At 43.0% G+C, this 25,698-nt stretch overlaps 1 protein-coding gene and 1 non-coding gene across 2 annotated transcripts in view; both read left to right on the top strand.

The window, feature by feature from the left end:
• The window catches only part of LOC124775332 (fibrillin-3-like), a 198,434-nt gene extending 173,165 nt beyond the window's left edge, over positions 1-25,269 (top strand). The window contains exon 20 of the mRNA XM_047250166.1: positions 25,145-25,269. Coding sequence (XP_047106122.1) covers positions 25,145-25,269 — 125 coding nt within the window. The remainder of the gene's footprint in view (positions 1-25,144) is intronic.
• On the top strand, positions 1,251-1,325 carry Trnap-cgg. Its single transcript has one exon. It is a non-coding gene; the product is annotated as a tRNA-Pro (tRNA).
• Positions 25,270-25,698: the final 429 nt, after the last annotated feature.

The following is a 25,698-nucleotide window of genomic DNA, read 5'->3' as shown; positions in this document are numbered from 1 at the left end:
AGCCAAGGGAAAAGATATCCTCCTAGTGTAATAGACTCGATCTCTTGCATCTTGTGTCTGGTACAGATGCTCACAGCAGATTTGTTCTTATGTACAGTTAACGCACTTTCCTTCAGCCTGTAGCCGAGAGCCGTCATCGCTGTATTCATTTGATGGTGTCGCTTGTTGTGTACCGGGTGTCTCTTTAAAGAATCGTCAGGCGCATTTTCTCTGCTGTTTCATCAGATATTTACAATTTAGTTTGTGGATTCAGTAGCTAGAATCAGCCCAAGTTATTAGTATTCATCACGTGTTTCAAGCGATGCAGATTTTTAAAGCGCAATTTTACGAGGCCATTCGATAGAGCGATCTCAGATTAGTGAAGTGAGATATCTGTTTTATCTGTATGTATTGATAGGGACAGTAAAACTAGAAGAATAACCAGTATTCCTGCAGCGACATCACCGCCCTGGCCCGAACTGACTGCTAACGCTAAGCATGCAGCGCTTCTGAGTTGCTGCTGTATTGCTGTTCATTCTACGTGTTTTACTGTCCCTGTTACACCCTACCAATAAAACGAATATCGTATTATGCTATTCTGGGACCACTCTATGGAATGGACACATAAAATTCCAATTATGTGAATAATTTAGTTAGTAATGGGAAACAGACCGACGCGTTCCGTCGGCACCGGGCATCCCATGAAAGACGTAGTGAGCAGTATTTCTTCGGGCTGATTCCAGATACTCAATACAAAACCAAAACTGGAAACATTTGCTGAAACACCAGAGAAAAGGCGCCTGCCGGCTCTTAAGATAGACACCTTGTAAATGAACACAGCATCAGCGTATTGCAGTATGTTGATGTTGCTGTCCAAAATGATGTGCGTATCTTCGATGTTGATATTACACAGTACAGGTGAGAGAACTGACCCTTGTGGGATTCCCTTACACGTCCTCCTTTTTCCACGCTATTGCTGCCAAGCTTCATACAAAGTTCTATGCCGTTAGGTATTGAAATAGGACTGCCAATGAAGGTAGGAGGGAAGTGTGCTGCTACACCGTCTTGAATAGTAACCAAGACGAACACTCCAGAATGAGAATCTCGTTCTGGAAACATCCCCCAGGCTGTGGCTAAGCCATGTCTCCGCAACATACTTTCTTTCAGGAGTGATAGTTCTGCAAGGTTCCCAGGAGAGCTTCTGTAAAGTTTGGAAGGTAGGAGACGAGGTACTGGCAGAAGTAAAGCTGTGAGGACGTGGTGTGATTCGTGCTTGGGTAGCTCAGTTGGTAGAGCACTTGCCCGCGGAAGGCAAAGGTCCCGAGTTCGAATCTCGGTCCGGAACACAGTTTTAATCTGCCAGGAAGTTTCGAGACGAACATTATTCGGAACTTTTTGCTGAGGCAAAGCACTGTAAGAAGTTGTGCTAATTTATCATCGGTTCCGTATCCTCTGCGGAAACCTATTTTTGCCGTCTAGAAAAACCATCATTCCATGTATTATTAGTCTTTCTAATACCTACAAGGAACACCGTGTTTTATTAGTCTAATACTTTCAAGGAACGTGACAGATGAATAGGACGACATATAATTCGAGATTTTCATGCTTTAAAAATGGATAACATGTCTGTCTTCAGTTCAGTCACTTAATTCCTGCTTGACCAATAACTACTTAAAATATTACACACGTGATTTTTTTGCCTTTTCCTGTCAACTCATACAGCATTTTGGCAGGACACCTTGCCCATTTGTGCCAACAGACAGCACTCGATTCAGATCGCCTCCTTTTATGGGCTTGCCCAAGAAACGTTGTACACCTCCATCAGATTTATTAACAGTAAGACGTTGTAGAAACAATTCCATCATATTAATTTGCAAAGTCATTGGACTGGACGTCTATAGCGGAACCCTTCTGATGCGTCCGATTCCCTCCCCTACCCCTTCGCCCCCCCCCCCCCCCCGATATACACAGGAAATATGTGTCCTTGCATTTAAATTCGCGTATAAGTCCTTCTAGTTACTCCTTTTCTTTTCATCTAAGGAAAATTCCAGTTTTGCCTAAACTCTCTTGAAATTAATGTATTTTTAGACTGTCGCTTGTAATACGAGTACCATTTGAAATGTTGAAATGTGTGTGAGATTTTATGGGACAGGACTGCTAAGGTCATCAGTCCCTAAGCTTATACACTACTTAATTTCCTCAGGACAAACACACACACCCATGCCCGAGGAAGGTTCAAATGGTCCAAATGGTTCTGAGCACTACGGGACTTAACTTCTGAGGTCATCAGTCCCCTATAAGTTAGAACTACTTAAACATAACTAACCTAAGGACATCACATACATCCATGCCCGAGGCAGGATTCGTACCTGCGACCATAGGAGTCGCGCGGTTCCAGACTGTAGCTCCTAGAACCGCTCGGCCACCCCGGCCGGCCCCGAGGGAGGACTCGAACCTCCGCCGGGCTAGTATCAGTGCTTTCCAGTGGTTCTCCACAGCGATTTTACATTCTTCTCCCACCACTCTGTTGGCTTCTTTTCTACTGGATGAATGGTTATTCTGAGAAATGGAGATATTCGCTGGTTCTTGGTCGTAATTCGCTACTGGGACTCCTGCAGTTGCGAATCTGTTCGTTAAGGATGCTATTCCCATTAATGATAAGTCTACCAGAAAATTTCGTATGCGTCTGAGATGACTGGTAAATGGTTCGAGTCTAGTGAACCCTCCACAATCTTCTATGCGGTAGTTGTAGCCATGGGTGGAGCCACGAAACGCAGCTCGGCTGCACTTCTCCGTTGGTTTGAATGACTGATTGCCATTGATCTTCCGTCGCCGAGTATCATTAAGTTAGTTTCGTCAACGAGTCTCTGCGATTGAGTTCCAAACTCTGTCCTCTCGACCCGGGTTCCATGCAGAATGAAGTAAAGTTACCCTATTATTAATTTTGACATAGTACAGGAACTGACGAGAGTACACTGATAATCTTTCGTTGTATCATTAGGCCTATTTGGCGCTCTGTACACAGAGGTTATGTCAATGTCTCTAGTAACTGAGAGAATGAAGGCACCAGCCTATTGAAATTCTGATCGAGTAAGCTCTAAATTTAAAATTTTACACTGAATACCGTGTTGAATTAAATGCGCCATTCCTCCTGTCACCTCGCACGATGTGAAAACCGTATGTGGAGATGTCTCATGTCTCACTTGCTGCACAAATTGCTATATGCGTCTGATCCATAAATGAAAGTAAACTTTTTTATTATTCCTTATACAATGTACATCCCACAGCATCACACTCTAAGGTAAAATAGCCCTTTACTTCTTATTTGTCAGTAGTCGTTATATACAACAGCTTTCTATTTATTACTTTGCATCAGTCGCGGCTTTGTGCTGTGCTTTACACATTTCACAGGACAGTCATGATAATGCACTGTCCACCAGATACTCATGGGCCTAAGTTGGGTGTGGCATTTGATAGTACTGAGGTGTATACGAATTGTGAAGTATTGGTGAACTTGCTGTCTTAACTGGGAACTATAGTGTCACTTGTGACCGGTGGCCTCTTGCTGCTCTTTATCGGCTTGGGTCGCACCTTGGGTGTAGTTGGGTAGCGAGCAGCAGGCGATACCAGTACGACAGGGGCCGACGATGTGTTTGCTGTCCGTTGTGTACACAACGAAGCGGGCGCTGGGACAGGTGCGAAAAATGTTGGGAGTGTGGAACTGCCACGCCTCCCTCCTCGATCAAGATGCTCCTTGCCGTCCCATTCTGCTTCAAATTCACCCTTAGACGTGAACAGTATTGCCTGGCCTTGGTATAAATTTTCACTCTCAGCCTCACGTATACATAAGCTCATGTCTGTATGAGACCAATAAAGTCTCTGAAACAGTGTTATTTCATATGTAATTTATTTATAGGCTAGACTCAACTCTGCTCTTTTTCTGTTTCTTTCCATTTGTTCTGCGGATTCTGGGCAGATCCTGTATGTACTTTTGGGATGAATTCGACAGTAAATGCTTGTCGGAGGGGAATTTTGATAGTAGTCACATTCAGTACCCCCACAGTGAAAAATTTAGTCTTACTACGACACACATTATTTCTGTTTTAAACGTCAAACAGTCCAGACATGGTAGAAAGGGATTCACTCAGCATCTTGCTCAACGAATAGAAATATAATCTGGTTTTCTTGTTATTGAACTTACAGGAGTTGACCTTTTTGAAATATTTCCTCCTACTGTAAAATGTCTGGAGCAATGTAGGACTGTATGTTATTATTCTAAAAACTTTACTCCGAAATAAACCGTTTGCACCTTCACCAGCGCAAATTTTTCTTTGTAATGTTTTTATTTATGTCTTTTCAAAACAAAATGGCTCTGAGCACTATGGGACTTAACTGCTGAGGTCATCAGTCCCCTAGAACTTAGAACTACTTAAACCTAACTAACCTAAGGACATCACACACATCCATGCCCGAGGCAGGATTCAACCCTGTGACCGTAGCGTACGTCTCTTCATTCAATATGTAGTAGTGCCCCGAAAGACATAGGATATAGGATATACTTGCTTTCAATAAAGACTTGAAACGGGGAAACATCAGACTCAGCGTACATATCTATTTGCTGTATATTTTGATCTTCACCACTTACAGGTTCTGCACGTGCTGCTATTACCTGTGTATCTTAACAAAAGCAACAGGGAGTGCACTGTACTTGATAACAGGATGAGATTTACCGTGGAAATGCGGTAGACATATTTCGTTCAAACATATGAAATACATACACTAAAGGATAGACGAAATACGGCCACATGGTTCGGAATCACTTTCTTCCTCGAGACTGTCGTTACGTGTGTTCTCGTCCATGGAAGAGCCACTGGTATTACCGAAGGATAAATTATATTTTCGACACTACTCTCTACACTCATTTCACTCTTCCATGGTTGTTTAACGACCGTTTCTGTGTGGCGTACAACATTACGCCAGTTCTCCGGCGTTATTAGTACCACTGCTTCCTCAAATAGTTTTTGACATTCTGCCGTAGTGAAGCTTCTGTTATTTGTCGCTAATGTCTTATCTACACCTAAATAATTTCGATGGTGTCGAAGCTTCAGAGGTATAGTGGAAGACTAAGAACCCGGTTACCATTTTGCTTAACCACCTCGTCAACGGCATACTGTTGAAATTACAGCTATTTTTCTTTAGCTAGTTCCTTGAGCTCAGACTTGCACGGATGAATCTGAACTTTCACATTTTGGCGTTCCCACCACTCAACAATGTCAGCCTTTGCCGTTGCCATCGTCGGGGCTTTATCTTTAATAACTGAAAGATAGTGGGCATTATACATTACAGTTTCAGTGTCGACAAGCGACAGCCACGGCGGACGTCAGATGATCAACTGAACGTTTGGCAGACGTCAACAGGGTTCACGTACTGGCTGCCTGGAGCGCTGTGGAATGCCTTCTCCTTGCTGCAGCGCGGAATTCCCTGAGCTTAATTTCGTCGGTGTCTCTTGCTTTGCCTTGTTTATTCGTTTGCTTCGTTACCGACCAGGATTTGTGATTGCATACGCATTGTGTCAGTGAGTACATCGTATTCTCTTGTTATTATGCTGAATGTGAAGCATGCGATTTAACGGAATAAAGTGTAACTCTAGAAACACACATTCGTTGGTATCCGATTCTCGCAGTGACCAGAACAAAATATCGAGTTCGCAAGCCCAGCAACCAGCAGACTTGCGACAGTCGTGACTCCGACGTGATTACAGCGAGAGAAAATAAATCAGCAACACAGGAAAATCGCGGAAAGCCTTCGAGAATCTTAGATTAGTGAAATTATGAACACACCAGCAATATGAACACTTGCAGTGCGGCTACCCCCGTTTGGGCCAAACGGCCAGGCAATTGTTGTTCGCGCCAGTCGAGGATTTTTCCTCTGCGATGAGGTGAACACCGAATCCAGTAACGTCGCGCTGGTGATTAGTCAGTTGGACCACCGCTACGAAGCTGAGGTTCAAGACATTATGACTTCACCTCTGGGTAAGAAACTCTTGCACTGAGCTAAAAGTCGAGTAAATTTGTAGTGTGTTCACAACAGAAACGAGTGGGGCAGGCTCTCGAGGTTCACTTAAGAAACAAGCTTCAAGCGTGCACAGTGCCTGATGCATTACTGTACACATTGTGGAGCAGCCGTCTGCCTCTGGCACCACAGGTGAAGACATCGCAAACGGACATGTCACTCGAGGCCTCAGCGGTTCCGGCGGAACGGATTCAGGACGTGATCGGACCGTGTGTAATAGCACCTCGGTGATAACACGATCGCATTATGATAGTCTCATGAATAAGGTCTATGTGCTGAGTAAGCACATGGACGAACTTGTCTCTGACCAGAGAGCTAGAGGAAAGTTCCGCAGAAGACCAAAATGTCGTACCACAACAAACTTTCCATCAGCCAACGATTCAGCCTGGACAGACCTTAGTTGATACCACAGAAATTTGGAGCCCAGGCACACAAGTGTGTCTCGCCGTGTACCTTCCTCAGGTGGTAAACAACAGGCAGAAGTAATCGCCCCGGATAGTCAGTGGAGCACTTGCGCCTCTTCATCCTAGACCGAAAGACGCAGTTTTTTGGTGGGCTCAGGTTCCGACCTAAGAGTTTTGCCGCGGACACTGTTACACAAATACCTACCAGCCACCTCGTTCTGTCTTTCTGTAGCTAATAATTCAACGATCGCTAGTGTGGAACACAGGACACCGATTTGGACCTGGGACTATGACGCGCTTTGCTTGGAATTTCACCGTAGCGGATTTAACTGAACCTATAATCCGAGCCAGTCGTCAGCACATTATCGTTCGGTACCGGGCGTCGCCAATGCTCGTGTAACAGACGACATCACGAGACAGTCTGCCAATAGATTCTATCATAACGCAACAGTACACGACTCCAAACTGATCTAGTCGGAGGGTGATGGACACAAAAATTCTCTAGAACAGTTTCCTGGTGTCATGAGGCTACCTGGGTCCCCACAAAATGTATGTGACAACACGGTACATTATATCAACACTACCACAGGCATATCGAATTCCTGTAGGCCCAGACGTCTCGCCCGTAGTCGATACTGTGTTGCCACGATGGAATTTGATACCATGTTGAAGGGAGGCGTCATTCGCCTATCTACTGGAACATGGGCGTCATCCCTAAATTTAATACCAATGAAGAACGATGCATGGCGACCATAAGCCCTGAATGCTAGGACAATACCGGATCTCTACCATGTTCGTCTATTGAGGGATTATAATTACACTACTGGCCATTAATATTGCTACACTACGAAGATGACGTGCTACAGACGCGAAATGTAACCGACAGGAAGAATATGGTGTGATACGCAAATGATTAGCTTTTCAGAGCATTCGCACAAGGCTGGCACCGGTGGCGACACCTACAACGTGCTGACATGAGGAAAGTTTCCAACCGATTTCTCATACATAAACAGCAATTGACCGGAGTTGCCTGGTGAAACGTTGTTGTGATGCCTCGTGCAAGGAGGAGAAATGCGTACCATCACGCTTCCGACTTTGATAAAGGTCGGATTGTAGCATATCCCGATTGCGCTTTATCGTATCGCGACATTGCTGCTCACGTTGGTCGAGATCCAATGACTGTTAGCAGAATATGGACTCGGAGGGTTCAGGAGGGTAATACGGAACGCCGTGCTGGATCCCAAAGCCTCGTATCACTAGTAGTCGAGGTGACAGGCATCTTATCCGCATGGCTGTAACGGATCGTGCAGCTACGTCTCGATCCCTGAGTCAACAGATGGGGACGATTGCATGACAACAACCACCTGCACGAACAGTTCGACGACGTTTGCGGCAGCATGGACTATCAGCTCGGAGACATGGCTGCGGTGGCCCTTGACGCTGCATCACTGACAGGAGCGCCTGCGATAGTGTACTCTACGACGAACCTGGGTGCACGAATGGCAAAACTTCACTTTTTCTGATGAATTCAGGTTCTGTTTACAGCATCATTATGGTCGCATTCGTGTTTGGCGACATCGCGGTGAACGCGTATCACACGGCGTGATGGTATGGGGTGCCATTGGTTACACGTCTCGGTCACCTCCTGTTCGCACTGACGGCACTTTGAACAGTGGACGTTACATTTCAGATGTGTTACGACCTGTGGCTCTACCCTTCATTCGATCCCTGCGAAACCCTACTTTTCAGCAGGATAATGCACGACCGCATGTTGCAGGTCCTGTACGGGCCTTTCTGGATACAGAAAATGTTCGACTGCTGCCCTGGCCAGCACATTCTCCAGATCTCTCACCAATTGAAAACATCTGGTCAATAGTTGCCGAGCAACTGGACGTGACAATACGCCAGTCACTACTCTTGATGAACTGTGGTATTGTGTTGAAGCTGTATGAGCAGCTGTACCTGTACACGCCATCCAAGCTGTGTTTGACTCAATGCCCAGGCGTATCAAGGCCGTTATTTCGACCAGAGGTGGTTGTTCTGGGTACTGATTTCTCAGGATCTATGCACCCAAATTGCGTGAAAATGTAATCACATGTCAGTTTTAGTATAATATATTTGTCCAATGAATACCCGTTTATCATCTGCATTTCTTCTTGGTGTAGCAATTTTAATGGCCAGTAGTGTATGTGTTATCTGGAAAAACAGTGTTTAGCGTACTACACTCCTGGAAATTGAAATAAGAACACCGTGAATTCATTGTCCCAGGAAGGGGAAACTTTATTGACACATTCCTGGGGTCAGATACATCACATGATCACACTGACAGAACCACAGGCACATAGACACAGGCAACAAAGCATGCACAATGTCGGCACTAGTACAGTGTATATCCACCTTTCGCAGCAATGCTGGCTGCTATTCTCCCATGGAGACGATCGTAGAGATGCTGGATGTAGTCCTGTGGAACGGCTTGCTATGCCATTTCCACCTGGCGCCTCAGTTGGACCAGCGTTCGTGCTGGACGTGCAGACCGCGTGAGACGATGCTACATCCAGTCCCAAACATGCTCAATGGGGGACAGATCCGGAGATCTTGCTGGCCAGGGTAGTTGACTTACACCTTCTAGAGCACGTTTGGTGGCACGGGATACATGCGGACGTCTATTGTCCTGTTAGAACAGCAAGTTCCCATGCCGGTCTAGGAGTGGTAGAACGATGGGTTCGATGACGGTTTGGATGTACCGTGCACTATTCAGTGTCCCCTCGACGATCACCAGTGGTGTACGGCCAGTGTAGGAGATCGCTCCCCACACCATGATGCCGGGTGTTGGCCCTGTGTGCCTCGGTCGTATGCAGTCCTGATTGTGGCGCTCACCTGCACGGCGCCAAACACGCATACGACCATCATTGGCACCAAGGCAGAAGCGACTCTCATCGCTGAAGACGACACGTCTCCATTCGTCCCTCCATTCACGCCTGTCGCGACACCAGTGGAGGCGGGCTGCACGATGTTGGGGCGTGAGCGGAAGACGGCCTAACGGTGTGCGGGACCGTAGCCCAGCTTCATGGAGACGGTTGCGAATGGTCCTCGCCGATACCCCAGGAGCAACAGTGTCCCTAATTTGCTGGGAAGTGACGGTGCGGATCCCCTACGGCACAGCGTAGCATCCTACGGTCTTGGCATGCATCCGTGCGTCGCTGCGGTCCGGTCCCAGGTCGACGGGCACGTGCACCTTCCGCCGACCACTGGCGACAACATCGATGTACTGTGGAGACTTCACGCCCCACGTGTTGAGCAATTCGGCGGTACGTCCACCTGGCCTCCCGCATGCCCACTATACGCCCTCGCTCGAAGTCCGTCAACTGCACATACGGTTCACGTCCACGCTGTCGCGGCATGCTACTAGTGTTAAAGACTGCGATGGAGCTCCGTATGCCACGGCAAACTGGCTGACACTGACGGCGGTGGTGCACAAATGCTGCGCAGCTAGCGCCATTCGACGGCCAACACCGCGGTTCCTGGTGTGTCCGCTGTGCCGTGCGTGTGATCATTGCTTGTACAGCCCTCTCGCAGTGTCCGGAGCAAGTATGGTGGGTCTTACACACCGGTGTCAATGTGTTCTTTTTTCCATTTCCAGGAGTGTAGATTGCACACATGCATACATACAGACTGCTGTAGCCGAAAGAGATATTCACAAAATGGCTATCATAATGAGGTTTGGCGTATTCGAAAGCCTTTTTGCAATGTTTGGGTTGAAAATTGCTACCCATGCAAGTCAAAGTTTATAGATTTAGTTTTACATGGCTTGCAGTATTGCTCTGCGTATCTTGAAGATATATTCATTTCTTTAGAGATCTGAAGAGTTGCCAAAGGCCACTTCATAACATCAGCCAGATCACTGCCATTACTGCAGAAAATCGAAGCTGTTTTAAGAAGTGTGAAGATTCCTGGGAGTTCTTAAGTTTTACCCACTTCATCTACCTCACATGGCAAATTTCAAGTGGTTCTTACCACAGCTTTACCTGGTCCTAAGGTTAAAAGCTAAGCTCCAGTGCAATGGACAACGTCAGTGGAAAACGCTTTCATAGCAGCTAAGAAAAGTGTAGTACATACGGCTGATTTTAACCAAATGGCAATAGGTGTTGCATTGTAACAGTATGTAGACTGGCATTCTTTTCACGAAAACTCACTCTGGCTCGGCAACAATGGAGTGCATATGGTAGCGAGTTGTTGGCGTTTTATAACTGCATTAAATATTTTCGTACACAACTGAAAGCGAGAGATTTCGTAATTGAAACATACCATAAACTCGTAACCTATGCCTTTCGATGAAGTAATAGGAAATGTTCCCTGACACAATACAGTCAATTGCAATACGTGGCGCAATTCACCACTGATGTAAGGCATATATCAAGAATTGACGATGTAGTTGAAACTGCCTGTCCCGGTTGAGATATCATGAAGACAGCTGAGTTTTCACAGCAAGCCCAAGTGCAAGATTCTGTCCGGGAACTTGAGGATTGAAACGTCCCCTTAGAAAAATTATACAGGACTGTGCTTAACCTGACACACAATATTTTTAGCGCAACGCAATCTGACTTTCAAAAATCCCTACAAAAGAATGGCCCTGACTAACATTAACCTATACCTTTGACAAATCACTTACCTCACCAAAAATCTTCGTTACTCGAACTACTGCAAAACAGCGAGCGCCACTACTGCCAGCTAAATAAAAGATTCAAACTACGGAAGGCACTAACTACTGATAGGCATAGTTAGGAAATTAAAGATTTTAGTAGAGAACAAACAATGTATTTACCTTAATAGTGTTGGAAAATCATAATATACATAACAGATCATGACATCCAGTCTTACAAATTTCCAAACTCCGCCATCTCTCTCCCCACATCCACCACTGCTGGCGGCTCACCTCCAACTGCGCAACGCTACGCGCTGTTAACAGCCCAGCTGCCCAACACTACAATGGCAGACAACAATGCAAACCAGCCACAGATTGCACACAGCACAGCCAGTGATTCTCACACAGAGCGCTACGTGGCGTTACCAAAAGAAAACCTAAACAGCCTACTTACATAGCCCCCATGCTACCCACAAAAAATTTTACAAATTGTTTTGGGCAGTGGCCAATAATGATTTGATAAAATTTTTCATAATTACAATAACAAAGATATCAAATGCACACACTTATTGATACATTGTTGGTCAAAAGCTAAAATTTTCTCACAGTCCATAAAGACAGTCCTGATCGTTCATCACAGTAAAATAGCAGTGTTTTTCTCAAAGTCTGGCCAGTAAAAGAAAATACACACAGAAGTAGTGGATTTCTATGCTGTCTTGAAGAAGTAGTGTTGTCCTTCCAATGGAAAGACAGTGCTGACTCTTGACATGCAGACAGGTAATGGGCCACAACAGAGCAAACCCACCGCAGAGTCAGTCGAAGTTTTGAGGAATATTGGTAGGTAGGTCATCACAGAACAGACCACTGCAGTCTTGTTAGAGATTACGGTATTGGTGGGCCACCAGAGGTGCAGACCCACCGCAGTCCTTGTAGAAATAATGGTGTTGGTGAGTCATCAAAGGTGTAGACCCACTGTAGTCCTCGTAGAGATAGCTAGCAGCCATCTGTTGCGACTGTGCAGGTGCACAATCACCATCGAAGAGTCTTGTGGAGAATATAGCAAGTCCATAAACCACAACTTGTGCACTCACAAAGTTTCTGGAATTGTCCTTAGAACCAGCAATGCTGTTATCCAGTCCCTTGCTGAATTATTAACACACGTGCAAACACTATCAGTCCCTACTTCTCACATATTGTCCATATACTATGACCACAGAAACGTGTGCAGTGAAATGTAACTTACAAGTTACTTAATTTGATGAACTGGTGTCAATTAAAATTTTATAACATAAGAATACAATAAGAAAGGTACAAAATACATCATTAAAGAACGTAACAATACAGATAACATTTGTAGTAACAAACTTTACAAAAGAATCGAAATAACATATACATCAGTGTTACAGGACTTTTAAGTACATACATAAAAGGTCTGAATAACTTTCGAAACATCAACTTCACATGTGAGCATTAAAACAAAACAGAATAAATAATGTCTAAACATCTTTACAAAGAAAATAACATATTATTAGAAAAATTCTACAACATAACTCTTATTAGCTAAACACATAAAGACAGGAAAAACAGAAATATACAAGAGTACACAAACACATAGGGGGATAAACAATGGAAAGGACAGGGTTTGTTTTCAGTGTAACATTTGGTACTGCAGTCCAACCTAAAACTTCATTCCATAGAACTTTCGTCTTATTTCAACATTTGTTTCCACCAAAACATCCTATCCAAGCATGCTTTCTGTATTTATATGTTCACATATTTTTTACCTCATTATTTATTTTCCATTATCTTACATCATTTATTTCCAAGAAAATCCGACCTAAACTTGTTGTCTCTAAACCCTACTTTTTTGTTCATATCCTCTTTCAAAAATAGTTTTTCCCCACTGTACACTACTTTTTTGGCCAAACCATTTTCTTATAGCTTCTCAATGCATTTCTTCCAATTCGTCATAACTCATTCTCTTATATAGCCTACCCCATTTTAAGCTAACTTAAATCTACTGAGCTCAGATGCTAAACTAAGGGACAAGGCAATGCAGCAGTACAAAACAATTAACACAAACAGCAATGACAAAATATTCAAATTGGCCAAGCAATCAGCAATATTACAACTAATATTACACAATGAGCAGCAAACAAGAAAAATAAATCAGTAGTAAAACTGGCTTAACGGAGTAATGTAAAGTGAAATTTAGTAGCACTATGCCTGGCAAACAGCAGAAGCAAAAGCAATAAATTATATCTAAACATGACAACGCTCAAGCAGAAAAATATTACAGTAAAGACAACAATGCTGATAAGGGAAATGTATAATCACATCTTAATGTCTATGTAATTAAAGTGGTGCACCACAACTTATTCAACAAAATAAATTACCAAGTACTTGAAAAGAAAATTATGAATGCAGTTCCTGTGAAGGTAAATGTCTTTTTGTGCTCCCTCATTTTTTAAAAAAAATTATTATTTACTCGATCTGTAGACAGAAATTATTTATATTAGCACATCTATAAAATTTTATAATAACCAATGCAGCAGTGCAGCTAGAAACTAGATATTAAAGAAAATGAGCAAATATGTACAAAGGAAGGCATGAAACATCATTCATTAGCCATATGGCATTTCATAAGGCAGTACAGAAAATCTCTCAACTAGAAAGACAGTAGTCATAATCAGGTGTATAGACATAAAATATTTCTCGTCATTTCATTAGACATTTCAGTAAATATAATAAATTAAGAGCGCCACAGTGTTATCATATGTTTTCAAGTTTGAGCGTGTCGTATTTGCGATGCTTTCGACAAAGAAATGACAAAAGCGAGGATAATGGCCTCTTTTTTTTTTTTGCACCTAATGGCTTTCTTTTGTCAGACGACTACCTCTCAGCTGGGCGTCCAAAACGCATTACGTCAAGGTCGCTTACCTTTCTTACTGAAAAAAAATCACAGGTTGAGAATTTGCGTTACAAATGTGTAGAAACAAAATCCTATTGATATAACAGTGTCCAAGAAATTTTCGTCGGCATTGTAATACACTCACGCATTTACATACATTTCATAACTCTTAAAGTACGATTCTCGGTTTCCAACATCCTTTTTCACAAACCAGAGTCCCTAACTTCTATTCATTATTCATATACATATAAACATGTAATCACATTCCTTATATAGCATCAGCTTATTGATCATAAACATACCTCAACAGCATAATACACATCGTCATCGTAAATATAACATCATAACACCTCAGTCAAATCTCGAAAACGTCGTAGCTTTCTGCAATAATGTCAAAACGTAAAAAAAAATTCTCTGCTCATGTCAGTGGTGTCATTTACCTCAAACTTACTTTAAAAATCATGCTCCCTTACCAAATACATCATTCAAAGCTCTCATGGTATCACAATGGTTCCGGAAAAATATGAGCATTTCACAAAGTACAGACAAAATACAATTTCATAAGTGTGAAGTTATCCAACTGTGTAATTACGTAAACATCTGTCACTGATGTAGTAAAAAAAGTTTCTTTCTCTGTTAAATGATCAGATAGCTGTGTAATTCTGTGTTAGAGAAATATGGTACCGATGTGTAAAGTTGTATAGGCAAATACCATATTAGCTAGGGCTCCTTGTGCTTGCCAAACACATGGTACACAAAGTAGGCTTGTACCCCCCCTGAGGATTAATGTAATTATACCCTCAGGTGTTACAGATTACAGCAATGAAATGAAATGTATCACAGAAAACCTTTGTATCATTGTACTTCAAATATCTTTAAAAATAAATGATTTAAGTACAAAATTAATCACTCAAATACGTGTCCTGTAGCGCTGAATGTGCGTCTTGGTGTAAGATAGTCTCTGTGGAAATGTCGTAGTTATCGTCCTCTGTAAGCAAAGTTCTGCTGAAGCCAATGTACTTACCTCATGATACACCAAATTTCAAGTAAACCAAAATGTTGTATTAAAATCTCATTAGCAGTACTGGTAAATGTTCTAAGTATGTGAGTCTTATAGTTGTTACATAATCATGCAACTAACAAGCAAGAATGTACAAATGACAACATTGTGTCATCTGTTCACTATAACAATGCATTCATAATTTCTGTTGAAATAAGTTCTCTTGGTTCTTGACTGGATATTTAACTTCAAACATTGTTGCATATTAACAGATTCTAAGTCTGACAAAGCCTACTAGCAATGTAAAGTGAAAAGTTATATGGCAAAGACAAAGTTAAAAAGCAGATTATCTTTCAATAAACGGTTTTACATGTGAAATGTGGTGTAAACCTTTACTCTTCCTAGTACGCAGCGTTTCAACTTCAACGCAATTATCATGTGGTATACGTCGGATTCTGTAAGGTCCATTGTAAACTTGAAAGAATTTGTGACTCAAGTGTTTCTTCTAGTGTGACAATGAATGAGCTTTACTGAGAACTTTCTGACCAGTATATAATTTCTTTGCATTTGCTTTACCGTGTAGTTTTCTCCTTTTGTCTGCTGCAGATTTTATATTTTTAATAGCCAGATCTATTATGTCTTTGTGTCCAAGTTTACGTGTATTCGGGAAAGGTACAAGCACTCTGATTCTGTTCAGTGGTTCTTCATTCTTCAGTACAAGAGTAGGTGGTAAAGCAGCGGAGTCATGAGGCATTTCATTCAGCACATTTTGAAATAAGTGTAAATATCTGTCCCAATGCTGATGCTTTCTGTGACAATAAAGTCTGCAAAGCTTATTGATTTCTTTCATAATCCGTTCGGAGGGGTTACAATGTGGTGAGTACAATGAAATAAAAACAGGTTTGATTTTATGATTCCGAAGCATGCGTGACCAAACAGCAGATCTGAATTGCGGTCCGTTATCTGAAATGACTTTACTAACGTGTCCAACTTCACGTAAGAAATTTTTAACAAAGGCGTTGGATACAGACCGTCCAGTGGCTTTACGTAACGGTGTGAAAGAAACAAATTTTGAAGTAAGTTCAACAGCGACTAGAACGTACGAAAATCCATTAGATGTTCTGACAAGCAGTCCCGAGAGATCAACAGCAGCAAATTCTTTTAATTTGGAAGGAATGATAGGAAACAGCGGAGCACGATAGGAGATAGTAGTTGGTTTCGCCTTTTGACAAAGTTTACAAATAGACAAGGCTCTTCGAATTCTCTTTTCCATATTGTTAAAATAACAAGTCGTTCGAAGAATATGATAACATTTTCGTGGGCCAAAATGTGCATAGCTGAAATGAATGTACCAAATGAGCTTATTAACAAAATCGTCAGGAATGCAAAGTACCCATAGCTTGTCATCAACAGTGCAGCGTTCGAACAGTATGTTGTTTCTAACCAGATAATAATGCCGAATCTGTGTGTGTGTCTTTTCATGCCATTTGCTCTTGATGTCTTTCCAAATCGGATCTTTATTTTGTTCATGAGCAATGTCCTTTAAAGATGTGGTGCGCGTGACAGTGCGTCCGCAACAATGTTCTCCTTGCCGGGAATGTAGACTATTGTGAAGTGGAATTCTTGCAGAAACAACGCCCAACGTTTTAACCTGTCATGATTTAATTTTGAAGACATAAGAAATTGTAATGCACGATGATCACTGTGTACTTTTACGTGCTTACCAGAAAGAAAGAAACGGAATTTGTTAAATGCCCAAACGATAGCTAAAGCTTCTAACTCAGTAACGGAATAATTTTTTTCAGATTTTGTTAGCACTCGGCTAGCAAAAGCAATGGTTTTCTGAATGGTAGTGTCATTTTCTATGGCTTCTTGAAATAAATGGGCACCAAGACCGACTTTAGAAGAATCCGTGCTAAGGCAGAAATCTTGTGACAGATCTGGATGAGCTGGTATTGGCGCGTTAAGTAGCGATTCTTTCAAAGAATTGAATTCCAACTGTGCTTGTTCGTCCCAGTTCCAAATAGTATTTTTTCCAGTGAGAGAACAAAGTTTTGGTGTAACAAGAATTTGCATATTCAGAAAACGACGGGAAAAATTTACGAGACCTAGAAAACTGCGGACTTGTTTTTTTGTGGATGGAACTGGAATGGCTCTGATTGCTTCTAACTTTTCAGGATCCGGCTGAATGCCTTCAGAAGAAATAATATGTCCCAAAAACCTCACCTTTCACCTACCGAATTCAGACTTTGCCAAGTTAACTGTAATTCCAGATTCTGCAAAAATACGTAACAAACTGTTGAGGATGCGATTATGTTGTTCCCATGAAGCTTCTGCTATTAGAATATCATCCACATATAAGGTGATGTGACGTTTTAAGAACTCAGGTAATATGGAATTTAGCCCACGAATGAATGCTGCCGAAGAAATGTTCAAACCAAAAGGAAGTTTCCGAAACTGATAACAAACGCCGAAACAAAGGAAAGCTGTGTATTTTCTACAGTCTGGATGAAGTTCGATGTGATAAAAGCTGAATCTGAGATCAATGGAAGACAACACTTTTACACCATTAAAATTTTGAAGAAGTTCTTCCAACGTTTACGGCATGTCTGTTTCAGGAATAATGATAGTATTGATTTGTCTCGAATCTAAGACAAGCCTGATCGATCCATTTTTCTTCTCAACAACATGTAATGGATTGTTGTATGAGCTTACTGCAGGCTCAATAATGCCCTCGTCAAGCATAGATTGTATTTCTGTTCTAACACGGTCCCTATAATGTGCTGGAATTACGTATGGTCTAACACAAAATTTAGTATGCTGACGAACACGAAATTGGTATTGAAATCCCTTGATTGTTCCTGTTTTGTGAGTAAAAACTGTGGAATGTGCTTGTAAAATCTCAAAAAGGTCCTGCCTATCAGTGTCATTACAATTCTCAATTGTTTGAATTTTATTCTGAATTAACTCATTATTTTCAAATATGCCGTCGATATCAGCCCTGTCAGTACTTGCAGAGTGATTGTTAGTGTCTAGTTCCGTAGAAAATTCCGAACTGTTGTCTAACAGAAGGTAAAGCCGATTAATTTCCTCGTCATGGTTTGAGAGCCAATCTTCAAATTTCAAAGCTATTCACTTACCCTCCTTCTCTAAACTTATTTCAGCATCGTGAAAGTTTAAGATTGCTTTGTATTCATTCAAAAAGTCTACTCCCAATATAATTTCCGTCGACAATAATGCAACAAGAAGAAAGTTCATAGAGAAGCTGTGGCTTTGGCAAAAGAATTCTAAATTGGTTTGTTGGCGTACATCTACACTTTTTCCAAAGATTTCACCTTGTAATTTAATCTTACGTAACGGAAGTGTGGGGCAATCGTTCGATATGTTGCATTTTCTAAAAGCTGTTTCACTAATTACTGAAATGGGACTGCCAGAGTCAAGTACTGCCGTAAATTTTACGTCATTTACAGTAATGTGAATCACAGGATATGCAATGTTGTTATTTTTTACGTCGTGTTCCTGGAGTAAGATGTCCCTAATGTCTTCCATTTTTACGTAATTACTAGCTACGGCAGCTGCGTCGTCAGTTTCATAAGTACGTTTTGTGGCTGCCAGCGGTATGAGTCATTGCCTATTGTGTCTTTGTTGGCGCGCGTCGTTATTGGAATTTGGAGACCTAACTTCTACAAATTCACCTTGTCGAGAGGGTTCTGCTCTGTTTGAATCCCGCCAGTTCTGATGCAATTCAGGTCTGTCGTTACGATCATATCGTCTGTCGTCATGTCGGTAGATTCCATAGTTTCTTTCTTGTCGGTCACGTGGAGGAGAATTTCTCCCTGAATCGTAACTGCGCGCTGGACCATTGCATCTGAAGTTATTCTGTCTCCCTTGATAATAATTATTTTGGTTCCCATATTGTCTGTTTCTCTGATTGTCTCTGTGATAGTCATTACCGTGGAGAGGTGATCTTTCCCTGTAATTATTACTACTCTGCCAACGGTTGTCATACGGGTGGTGTCTGTTTCGGTCACGATTTACGTTGAAAGAATAGCCTTGTCGTATATTATTTCTGTCATCACGGAATTGTGACGGATGTGATCTGTAATTGTTGTGCTCCCGTTTTCGCGTTCCCCGATTGTCAGTGTCAATTTACAGTTCTTGTAACAGTCCCTGAAAAGCTTCAATGTCTTCTTTGCAACGTCCTGCTAAAATAATATGTCGTAAATGTTCAGGCAGTTTGATTAAGCAAATGCGGATGAGTTCTGAGGGGCTGTATGGGTTTGACAGGTACTGATTCTTGTGCAACATGTCTTCAAAATATTTCACAAGACTGGAAAATTCAGATTGTTCGAAATGATTCAGCATTATGATGCTATGCTTTACTCGATCTTGTGTAGCTTGAGACCAATATGCTGCGAGGAAGGCATGATAAAAATCTCCTTCACTGTGACAATCGTGAATGACCGATCGCATTCTTACAGCTGGTTCATTCTCCAAGTAGCCACACATAAATTCTAACCTGTGCTCCAATGACCAGGATTTTATTTCAAATTCTACACATGGTCTTCAACTTTAGCCTGTCGACGTTCCAGCAACAGGTGCCAAGTAATACACTGAGATTTCGAACGGGAAAACTAGTCGGGTCCTCCCTTCGGCGCTACACAAGTAAGTCTTTCAAGGCTTACACATCTCAGGCATAAGGCGTGAAGGCAACAATTAAACTAATAGCTAGCCTTTTTGTGCGGCCTGGGATACAAAAGAACTGCCGAACGTGGGGTTCACGCATTCATACAGTGCTAGCACAGCAAGATTTCTTGCCATGTTCATGTACTGATAGATAATTTTCCATGCATGATACCATGATTCGTGCATGTTCGAACTGATGTAATAGGTCATCTGCCTCCCTCAATAGGATAAAGTTTCCTTCCGGTGGTAATAGATTGTTTCACGCGCTGACCAGAAGCCATTACGGTGGATAACATTCAACCTGAGACGATAACCATTGCGTTTCTGTCGCACTGGATATCGCGCTTTGGCTGTCCACTGTAAATAGCAGAGGGCAGCAGTTCGAAACCGACCTAATTGCCCAGGAGAGTGAATTACCACCCTGACAGTAATGGAATGGTTGAGCGCTGGACCGGTCGCTTAAAGATGCGCCAATACGACAATGGACATCTGCCTTACCATTGGTTTTGCTCAGCCTACGCAACATGCGCAAACCTGAGCTGAACGCCTCGCCAGCAGAGCAAGTATATGGGGAAGTCCTACGGCTTCCCGATGGGTTCGTCCATTCAAGCGCGTTTTCGATGGGCGACACTAATACGCCAGAATTCATCGCCCACCTCAGAGAGAGGATGACGCAGATCTGGTCGCGACAAGCATCACGCCATAGTACTCAGTAACCCTTCGTACATTAAGAGTTGCAATACCGTGCGCATGCAAACTGCCACTGACACTGCCTTATTCTGGTGAGAAAACATGTGAAATTCTCGTAAAAGGCAAGAAGAAACTGCCTCAATTGATAGTGAAACCAGTGTTCGTTATACAACTATCTTTGCATACGCATCTTCCACACAACCAGACGAAACTTCCACCCGTCACCAATCAGCTTCCACCGGAAGCTTCGCCGACTCTGATACAACGCCATACTAGTTATGGACGACGGATAGACTTCCCGTTACGATTCATGGACGGTGCTTTGTGAATCATTCGAGGAGGATGCTCCGCTTTCCCAAAGGGGGCTGTGTAGCGATGACGAAGAGAGAACCATGACACTCGTCACGTGCGTAGGTTGAAGGAGTGTGAGGAGGGGGGGGGGAGAAAGGAAAGGAAATGGAAGGGTTTACTGAGGTCGGCTGCATCGGGACATTACTCGAAATCAGCGGCGACGCGGACCGGGATTCGAAACTGTGATCTCATGCTTACTAGGCAGTTGCTTTAAGCACTGCGCCATCCAGGACAGTGTTGGAGCAATTGCCCGGATTATCTCGACATGCCTCGTGGCCAACCCACATTTCCACCCAGCGTCATGTATCCGCAGACCTGTCCATTTCCTCCATGCTCGCTGCTCTAACATTCCCGCAGAAGATCGGACCTACTTGTGCATCCGTACTGAAGAAGGGAGAGCCATTACCCATTGGCGAATCAGTTGTATGAATGCGTCCGACAGAACAGACATCACGCATTCGTGTAAGCGTCAGAGGATCAGCTGGTCGTTTCGCAGACGTTAGCGGGGTTGACACACAGGCTGTCAGGAGCGCTGTGAAGTGCCCTCTTCTAGCTGCAGCGCTGAATTCCGTGACGTTAATTTTGTCAGTGATTTTTTATTATTCTTGGTTTATTCGTTTCCGTTAATGAGCTCGACTCATTTCCATGTTTTTATGTTGAATGCGAAGGCATGTAATTAATCGAAATACAGTATTACTCAAAAGCCACATGTTCGTTCGTACTGATTTTCAATGTGACCAAAACACAAAATAGAGTTTTAGCGACATGCAGACGTGCTACACAATGACAGAGGGCCGACTGAAAAGTTTTCCGGTAGTCGCTCCTTGGACCACTGTAGAAAACTATCGTGGTTCATCTCCACGTGGTAGACGCTTGATTTCGTCGATTTCTGAACAAGGAGGCAGTTCGATTCGAAACCATATGAAGCTGGGGATATGAGACAATAATTCCTGCGCCCTTTCCGGCGGGAACAGCACACCTTCCACACATTCAATCATCAGTTCTGCCTTTCCTGAAGGAATGACCGGCGTTTATCGATGTATCGTCGAACGACACAAAGTCTTTAATCGGCACTTTAACAATATCTCTTAAAAATCGGCAACGTGACTCAACGACATCAATTCTCTCCATTATAATTTTACACTCATTATTTTTTTTGTACCGAAAACCGAGGGCTCTGGACACCCTCAAACTAAGAAGTCTTGCTGCCAATTAATAATTCTGCCTAACGAAGGGTAAAACACTGTGTTTTTTTGTGGTTGGTTATTCTTCTCTTTTGTAATATCCATATACGTGGCGACAATAGCGTCTTGTTGAAATGAGTCCAAGTTTGTTACTCTTTTTACCGGGTGTCATTGGCTTAGATGAAACGGCCCCTTCCAGCTCTGCGCAGTTTTTTTTTCTTAACTAACTTGCACGACTTTCTGTGTATCTTCAAAGCGTTAGTGGTTCTTTTGACTTCGTTAGCCGCCATGCTACTCATGCAGTGAAAAACTCCTCTGTACCTCAAGAGTTCGTTACATGGTAAGCAATGTGGAATGAGAGCATGAGGTGAGGTACCTACAGAACGGTTATTTGACAGGAAATGAAAAGTACTTAAAAAAACTAAAGGATGCTTCAGTAATTGTAACGAAAGAGAAAAAGATACCATAAATAAAAATATTGCAAAATTTGTTGCACAGAATTATCAGTTATTTTAAGGACATAGAGATCTTGACCATCATTAAAAATTATTTAAAGAGAAGAGGCAATGATAATCCTTTCCTCTGTCGGCATGAATGCCTTCAACAAGTACGCACAATACAACAGAGGCGTGGTAGGAAAACCAAAGGCTTATCTCCTGTTAAGTTATAACAAATTTAAAGGAAACGTGAAGGGCGATATCGTCTAACAGACATGGCTGTAACTATTGGGTTGGTGCAAAAGTTCGCAGCATTTTGCCGTAAGTTTAATAATTGTACACATAACAGACACGTTGCTCATCAATAATATAATCTCCTTCACAATTTGCAACAGTTTGCCAACGCTGGGATAATAAATCACGTGGTTTTGAGGCGAAGAACGCGTCGAGCCGTTTTCGGAGCGCATCTTCATCAGGAAAGGGGGTTCCTTGGATGTTGTTCGATAGAGCCGAAGAAGGTGAAAATATGAGGGTGCACGATCAGGTCAGTAAAGTGGGTGCGGAATGAGTTGTCAGGCCAATTCCTGCCTAGCGCTTCTTGACAGTCTAGCACAATGCGGGCGGGTGTTATTGTTGAGTAGCCATCTTTGTGGCCGGTGTTCTTGGATCTTGACTGCAAGACGTTTCAGTTGTTGTCAATACATTTCCGCTGTGATGATTACACCTCTGGGAAGCAATTCGTAGTACACCAAACCGTCACTGTTCCACGAAATACATAACATTATCTTTTGTGGAGAAGTGCAGATCATTGTATGGGGAACTGCTGCTTTGTTTGGGCTCAACCATTCTTTTCTTTTTCTTTTCTTTAGTATAAACACCCCATTTCTCGAAACCAGTAACGATGTAGGATAGGAGTGGTCGATATTGTTCAGCAGCTACTGGACGTCGGGCAAGCAGAGTTGCACATATGGCCATCTGCTCATTTTTGTACTTTTGGCTTAGACCACGTGATGATGCAGTACGCCGATTTTTGAACCTTCCCCATTGCATGGAAATGCCCCACGACGGTGGAATGAGCATAGTTGATCACATTTGCCAGCTCTTGAGTACACTGACGTTGAGAATTGTGAATTAATGTGTTTAAACGATCTTCGTCAGACCCCGAAGGTCTTCCTGAACGTGGAAAGTCACTGACGTCAAAACGTTCGTCCTTAAAACGAGAAATCCGTTTTTTTGCCGTGCTGTTCAAATGGTGCAAATGGTTCTGAGCACTATGGGACTTAACGTCTGAGGTCATTAGTCCCCTAGAACTTAGAACTACTTAAACCTAACTAACCTTAGGACACCACACACATCCATGCCCGAGGCAGGATTCGAACCTGCGACCGTAGCGGTCGCGCGGTTCCAGACTGTAGAGCCTAGAACCGCTCGGCCACTCCGGCCGGCTTGCCGTGCTGTGTCCAATGGCATTATCCTCATACATGGCGCAAACGTTTCTGACTGCCTCCGCTGCTGTCACCACGTTATTGAACTAAAACAGAAGAATATGTCGGAAATGTACCGGTTTCTCCACTTGGCACTCCATTTTCTAGCGTCCAAGGCTCCACTCACGGTCCCTATATTGCAAAATAGCAATATGTAAATTCAGTTAGCAGCAGTGAACTACAAATAAAAAACGAGAATAGGTGAATAATTACATAACAACTCGAATAGCAACATGCAAAACAAATACGATACGAAGCTATGCATATACACTTCAGATTGGTACTAGTTCCATGAATTATAGGTACGTGGAACTTGCCATTCAGTATCAAACAGTATCATAGTCACCATTTGGAATATGTTCAAAAACGCAGCCGAAAGCAGCCATGTTGCAATATGGAATGAATCACGGGAAACTTCTTTGGACTATCACACAAGACTTATTGGGTAATCCTGTGTTTAATCGACACTTGAAATTCCACACAAAAATAATTTTGTTTCTAATGTGAATACTCGGCATCGCATGAAGCACTCTGTGGGCAGTATTTATTTGGGGTGACTGCACCTGCACGCCGCACAAGTGAAACGACAATTCTGTGCTGAAATGCTACAGAAAATTGGTCTAACGACTCTTAGGAGAGCCACACTGTCTCCGTCGTTAAGTTAGCGTGTTTTGTTTCCCTTATTCTTTGGCCAGCTGGGAATCACATACGCTTTTCAGTTCCTTATCGTTTACTGTCTTCTTTTCCCTCCATGATTCTTTCATGATTGGACCATGACTCTATCTTTCTTCACGCTACTTCACACATTTTCTCTTACTGCTACTGTCTTGGAATCGTTCGACAGTTATAATTTTTCTTAAAAAATATTACATTTTGCTGCTTCTTCCGCTTTTAAGTTGTGTGTTTTTATTTTTCTTTAATGTCTCTAATCTACTTTGCTTTTGATTTCTTTTCCCAGAGATCCCGAAAATCTGGTTTTTCGGCCTATTTTCGCAATCATGTATTTAGATAGGATGTGCGACAATAGTCACAATACCAGTCGTCATTTCCATGTTGTTTTTGTTAGTTTTCTATATTTTCGTAGGTATTTGATACCTGCTTCTTAACTTCCAAACTTCTTATCATTTCTTCACTCTAAGCTTTCGTGTTTGTGTATGTTATAATTCAGTGATGAATATAAGCATTGTGGTTTCACATTAGCTGGAGCGTTGTTGTGGCCAGTCACGTGATCGAGCAGGTTGTCACTACAGCTGGACATACAGTTCTGTTTACCAAGTAGAATGTAGGCACGGTGTGTGTTGCAGAGCGCCGCATCCGGCACCAGTCGGCGGGCGACAGGCGGCACTCGCATGCGTGGCAGCCGTGGGGCGGCGCGCTGGCGCCGGCGCCGCGAGAGGTGCCCGCCCCCGCCGGCCGCGGCTGCTGCTGAGGGCCGCGCGGCGCACAGCGGGGGCTCCCCCCCCCCACCCCTCACCCCTCACTGCTGGCTGCGGCGTCTCTCTGCGCCACACGGTGTACCCGGCGCCGCGCACCCTCCTGCTGCTCACTGTGGCAGCCCTCACCGGCGCCTGCGATCGACGGCTCCTACACCCAGCACCCCAACAACCTACCTAACTCCAACAACCTTACTGTCCCATCACTCTGGCAGGAAGTCTGATACTGTCGTAAAAGCGTATTTTTGTTACATTTTTGAAAGCCGGTAAGAGTCGGAACATTTTGTCAAGAGGCGGAACGTCTTATGAACCCTTCTTTTAACACAGGGGCAATCAAGTCAATGAACAGGAAAATTAATACGATTTTTGCAAGTCAGTATTCTTGCCCGTTAATAATACACTTCATGCGTTCTATCACTTGTGTC

Source organism: Schistocerca piceifrons, chromosome 1 (assembly GCF_021461385.2).
Source record: "Schistocerca piceifrons isolate TAMUIC-IGC-003096 chromosome 1, iqSchPice1.1, whole genome shotgun sequence".
NCBI lineage: Eukaryota > Metazoa > Arthropoda > Insecta > Orthoptera > Acrididae > Schistocerca > Schistocerca piceifrons.
This window is presented reverse-complemented; position numbering and strand designations above follow the sequence as displayed.